Source organism: Parasteatoda tepidariorum, chromosome 6, assembly GCF_043381705.1.
Source record: "Parasteatoda tepidariorum isolate YZ-2023 chromosome 6, CAS_Ptep_4.0, whole genome shotgun sequence".
NCBI lineage: Eukaryota > Metazoa > Arthropoda > Arachnida > Araneae > Theridiidae > Parasteatoda > Parasteatoda tepidariorum.
The window spans coordinates 16,316,793-16,322,792 of record NC_092209.1 but is presented as its reverse complement, the minus strand read 5'-3'; the positions used below and the strand labels follow the sequence as shown (position 1 = coordinate 16,322,792).

Genomic DNA, 6,000 nt, shown 5'->3' with positions numbered 1-6,000 from the left:
TAATGAACTTTACAGTAAACTTTTGTTTTGACATTATTTCCAGACAATTTCATATAAACGATTACTTTGAGAAATAATTTTGAGCTAATAGAAATTTTTATGTAGGAAACGCTTCTTTATTTTTGTATGGATAACGTTTTCTAAAGCAGTGAATTAAATGGATAGCATTTGTTTATGCTCATGTTTGTGTTGAAAACACTGTTTATGAGTTATTATTTAATTTTCTATTAAAGCTTTATAAATGTTCAATAAACTAGAAATGTTAAAAAAGATGCAACAAAGACAAATAATTTGTTTTAAGATGTCTGTCAGTGATAGTTCAAAAACTTTAAGGAAATAATTTTTGGTTCAAAACAACAGCATAAAATTAATGGCTAACAGTGGATTGTACTAATGGATTGATATTTTTCAAGATTTACACTCGTTTCAATAATTTTTTTTCTTAAAGCTAACAATAACACAGTGAATATTAATTTATTTTCATGAATATATTAGCAGTATCTTAAAAATTATAGTGCATATATTTTTAAATTTGGGTGGAATTAACTTTTAGTTCAAAATGCTTCAAGAATTTTTAGTAAAAAAAAAAAAAAATTATTTCTATGAATCTGAGAAAAGATGTGCAACTGGCAATAATTTAGAGGGTAAATGATGTACTTAATAAGCAAAGGAAATATAAGATGTAGGTGAAAATAATGTTAGAAAAAAACACTGACAGAAACTATTTCACATTGATGGTACAAAGAGCAAATCACTTGATGTAAGTTAGTTTCAGATTTTATGGACTGAACTAATGCCACAGTTAAATTACAAAGTTTAAATAAAAAACTCATTATTTTTTCAGATTATAGCAGATTCTGCATCAAAAGTTATCAGTATTTCTGGTATGATCGTGAAGTTAGAATGCAAACAAACTTTTGGGCACTTTAATTATTTATTTTCACTTAATACTAGATTAAAAAAAATTATTCCATAGAAGAAATATAGGGTTATGCTATTTTTTACCTTTCCATATTATGTTGGGAATTTTTTTTTTCGTTAACTCAATTAATTTATTCTTTTTTAAAAAATTCATTATAACAGGGTTTGAATATTCAAATCTTTTTCTGTTTATTTGCTTGTTGCAAAGTCTGATAACCCATGTCTATATATTTGCATTTTAATAATTTATATGAGGACAGTGTGGTGGTAGGTATAATTATTCACAATATCTATATTTCAAGCACTTTTAGAACCACTACATTTATTGAGAAAAATGCACTTTTCATTTTACACTTAATTAATAAAAACTAAACTCTCATACTAGACAGTAAACAAAAACACAGACTTCCAAAATACTCACAATAGGAATATACTATATTCAATACTGTACAATATATACAGATCAATTCATTTCAGTGCTATTAAAAGTATAGAACTCTATAGAGACAAAAGTATTTCATAGACAAGGGTTTCAAACAAGTGCAATTAAAAAAAAGAAAGAAAAATATTTACACAAGTGATTACCACAATGATAATGAGGAATTAAGTAGAAATAATACCCGTTTTCAATGAAAGTATGAAAAACACTGAAACAGCACTCAATGATGAGCAGAATACATAATACAATTAAGTTTTATGTTAAGTAATTGACAATAAAATATTAATCATTGAACTGATAAACTAAACTTTTCATATTCAGGATTAATTTAACCTCAATGATAAAAAAGCAGAATACATAATGTAATTAAAATTTATGTAAAATAATTACAAATAAAATTTAGTTCATTTAATAAATTGACTCTTTTTAACTGGGATAAATTTAATTTTATCCTTAACTATGCAAAAGAGTTATAAAATTCATCGCCTGAATATATGTGTTTAAAAACAAATGGAAATTAAGTCCAATTCACAACATGATAACAATGATGAACATAAAATAAGAAATTTTCATTAGATTTAAAGGTTTAAAAATGGTTGCATAAGATATAATTAAGTCTAATACCAATCTAATAAGTACTTTGAAACCTGCCTTTGATCAAATTTTAAGTAGGAGGTTCAGTAATAATTTCTGAATAAACAACAAAAAGGATCTAGTTTAGAATTCATAAAAATGTTTATCTTCACAACATCAAATCTAAATAAGCATTGACGACAATTTCAGTATAAAATTTCACTGAGATCCAACACATTGAGATCAATCAATTTTATATTGTTCTAAAAATGCAGGAAATGTAAAACATAAAATCTAGTACTCAATTAAATATGTAACAAAATAATACATAATAGAGAAAATATTTTCAATATAAAATAAAAATGAATGCAGTTTTGAATATTAGTTTGAAAGTTTTGTCTACACAATATTCAATTCGAATAAGTGTTGGCCTACAATTTTATGTTTTGACAAAATATTTTCAAACTAATAATAATACAGATGGATGAAGTTTAGAATTTTACTAAGAAAATTATATCTTTATAACATTCACTTTTAATAAACAATGAGATCAGTCAATATTATAGCATTTTAAAACTGCAACAAAATAAAAGAATAAAATCTAGTGCTTGACTAAATGTAGAACAAAATAAGACATAATTTTCACCAATTTTTTTTTAAAAAAAGAAATAGATAAATCAATAAAAGACAAAAAAAATTTGATTCTATTTTTCATAAAATAGCTACAAAAAAGCTCATAATTGTTTCGCCACCAAGACACGATTAATATTAAATCAATAATTCTAAATTTAGTTCATATCAATGACAGGAGTGTACAGGTTAAATATCATAATCATCATCACAAGCACCTTAAATCCAATATCAAACATCTAATGTTAATGACTCTCTTATTAATATGAATTCTGTCACTAAATATTCAATTTATTACTCATTATCAAATTTCTTTTTTAGATTTCTTTTACAAAGGTTATAGAGTAAAAAAATGCAAAAAACTAAATTAGAGATGCACATGGTAAAAAATTTGTTAGGAAAACATATTTAAAAGCTTACATCTGGGGCAGTGCAAAGAGGAGTGCAGCAATGCTTCATGATGTTGTTTTTAAATATAAATTATATAACTGTTTCATAATAACAGTTCTCAACATACTTGGTAACAGGAACAGCACTTAATAATAGAACCCAAATGTTGATACATTTTTAAATTTTAGATATTTCTTTTCTATTTTTAAATACTCATTTCAATTTAACAATTTAAAATTAAAAAAATTGAATTTTATACACCAGTCATAAGCTGCACATTTAGGGTGATTGAATCAAAATAACCATTTGATAACATAGTTAACAAAATAGACTTGGTAACAGTTCATTAGGATTTCTGAGAGGAAATAGGATCCAAACGTTGATACAGTTATAAATTTCAAGTTAAAAATGCACTCAAATGTAAAAATTTAATATAAAAAAAAGAAATGAATACCAATTTTACTGCACTATAAGAAAATTGTTTCAAAACAATGATTTGATGACAACAGCAAAGAAATACCCTGGAATTGAACATAAAGAGAACAACCAACACCAACTTTCCAAAACATTAGTTTAACGAAAATAGTTGAGGTGAGCCAGTACAAATTGGTCATGGGGAGAAATATCAACTGACAATTTCAGTATGGATTTAAAGTGAAAAAGTAACTGATAAGACAGCAGATAAGGCCTTGGAGATAACTCACATGGGGTAATTCTATGCACAGAGTTTGGTTTTAACTCTGTTATTAAAACTTTTTAAATTACAATAAGGATAACTAATCGGTGTAGAGGAGAAGTTGGTGGAGGTCGGCCATAGCAATATGTGACATGTATAAAAAGCAAAACTTGTTCCACATGATTTAAACCAGGTCCACACGTCTTGTGACTAGTTTGGGAATAGCTGCACTTTAGATGAATTCTGTATAATTCTCCTATTACCAAGTGTGATAAGAGCTTTCAACTCTATTGTAATGACTATAAAAGTACTTATATATATATATACTATGGTACTGTTTATCTGAGCAAAGGTTATGTTGAAGAATGCTACTTTAGCCACAAACAGGATACAGTAATGAAATAAATAGGATGGCAGAAAATGAAAGTAAAAGACATTATGATATGTTCTCTCAATAACATAAGTTTTTCTGTAATGCTTGGATATGTAGTGTATACTCAATCAAAACTCCACACAAGCTGTATGTATACCATATTTGCTAAAGGAACAATGTACCACAAACAAATCCACCATGCAGGGACTGTTGGTTCCACAAAACATAAGTTTCTCGGGTACACGTGCACATCACGGAAATAAACATAACGTCGTTTGGTTTTCCCCATAAATTTTTTTTTGCACAATCAGCACCAATTTGTTCTATCGATGATGAAAAAATGTCTAGTGCACATTGACATCTTAAGCTAATACCTTCTTTTTTGATCAGCATGATGACAGCATGCAGGAGACAAGGCTTTGGTTAGAGATAATATATATTAATGCTGTTACTTAAAAGTTCTCAATTAGTATAATGGTCAAATGATCCTAAGTATTCTAATGATGCTCGATAGCAGAATTGGTATTGATCCTAAAATAGAGAAAATAGTATCAAGAAACAAAATAATATACTATTTTAGCATGCATTATAATAAATAAAAAACAGATGCTATAATATACAAGATTGTACCATATACGCTGAAATATTTTTAAAATTAAGTACGATTGATGTGTAATTCAATTAAACATACATGCATTAGAGTCCCAAGAATGACTGATAATCTTAAAAACCAATTAAAAGAAAATGGAAGAAAATGAACATATTGCTCAGAAAAATAAAAATGTCTTCTTTCTAAGTATCTAAATTAGTATCAAATATAGTTTACAGATATATAGTAGTTATAAATTTGTAACAATATAACAAGATACTACTCATTATAGATCAAACAATATCTTATAAAATAATAAAGGGAGGTGACCAAAATTTTCTGTCTCTGAACGTGTGTTGGAGGTTCAGCAGATAGTCAATGTCATTTGGGATTAAAGTTGAAATTTACTGAGATTTACTAGCAAACACTAGGATTTAAGAAATTTTGGGCTTTTATAGTAAGAGATACACTTTGCTGATTATATAGTTGTCTACCAAATATGTCTAAATGCATAGTTATTTATGTAAGTACAAATGCATAGTCTTTTATTGAAACTCATAAAGGAATTCAATTTAAAAGAAAACTTAAAGTGACATAATTAGGTTACACTAAAATATATGCACTTTCAAGAGATGAGAGCTAAAAAAAAAGCTTTTAAATTTTTTTCCCTTGTATAATTTCTTGTGACTTAAAATGAAAAAAAAAATTCTGCATTTTGTGTATTAAAAAAATTGAGCACACTAACCTCAGTTTGAACCATGCCTGGGCGCTGTGTTCTTAATGTTCGAACAGTTTGGAATACATCTACTACACCTTCATATTGCATTCTTTCAAGTACTATGCTGAGAGTTATGAATACTCCACTACGACCGACACCAGCACTAGAAGAGAAATATTTATTTACAATATATTTCAAAACATAATTACTTCTCAGAGCATTTGTAATTGCCATAATGATTTATCTATAAAAATCACTGATTCTTAAGAAGAAAAAAATTTGGTTTACTTTACGAAAAAAAGTTGAGCTGTTAAGTGTCATATTAGTAAATAATTACTATATTATTAGTTATAAAAATAAAATAACTTGACTAACCTGCAGTGCACAGTGATTGGACCCTCTTGTCCAAATTGTTCTTTCGTTTTATGTACTTGACCAATAAACTCGATAAAGCCATCCCCAGACTTCGGGACTCCTTGCTCTGGCCAATCGGTGAAGTGGAATTGCCTAATAGTTCTAGACTGGCCATCCTAACAACATAAAAAGTTTTTAATAAATTTTAAACATATTACATTAAGTGCTGATACTCTTAAGATGACCTTTTCTCTCTCGACCGAACTCGACTGTAGAAGGAGTGGAGACGGGCTTTTAATCCTTTTTATTTGATTTTTACAAATAAACTGATGATGGA

General features: G+C 27.4%; 1 protein-coding gene across 5 annotated transcripts in view; it reads right to left on the bottom strand.

Annotated features, from left to right (window-relative positions):
• Nucleotides 1-1,101: 1,101 nt before the first annotated feature.
• Nucleotides 1,102-6,000, bottom strand: part of LOC107452053 (tyrosine-protein phosphatase Lar) — a 204,009-nt gene continuing 199,110 nt past the window's right edge. For all 5 annotated transcript variants that reach the window (XM_043043655.2, XM_071182029.1, XM_071182030.1 and 2 more), the window contains 3 exons: nt 5,685-5,839; nt 5,337-5,472; nt 1,102-4,533 (listed from right to left, as the gene is read on the bottom strand). In XM_043043655.2, coding sequence (XP_042899589.1) covers nt 4,465-4,533; nt 5,337-5,472; nt 5,685-5,839 — 360 coding nt within the window. In that variant the 3' untranslated portion in view covers nt 1,102-4,464. The remainder of the gene's footprint in view (nt 4,534-5,336; nt 5,473-5,684; nt 5,840-6,000) is intronic.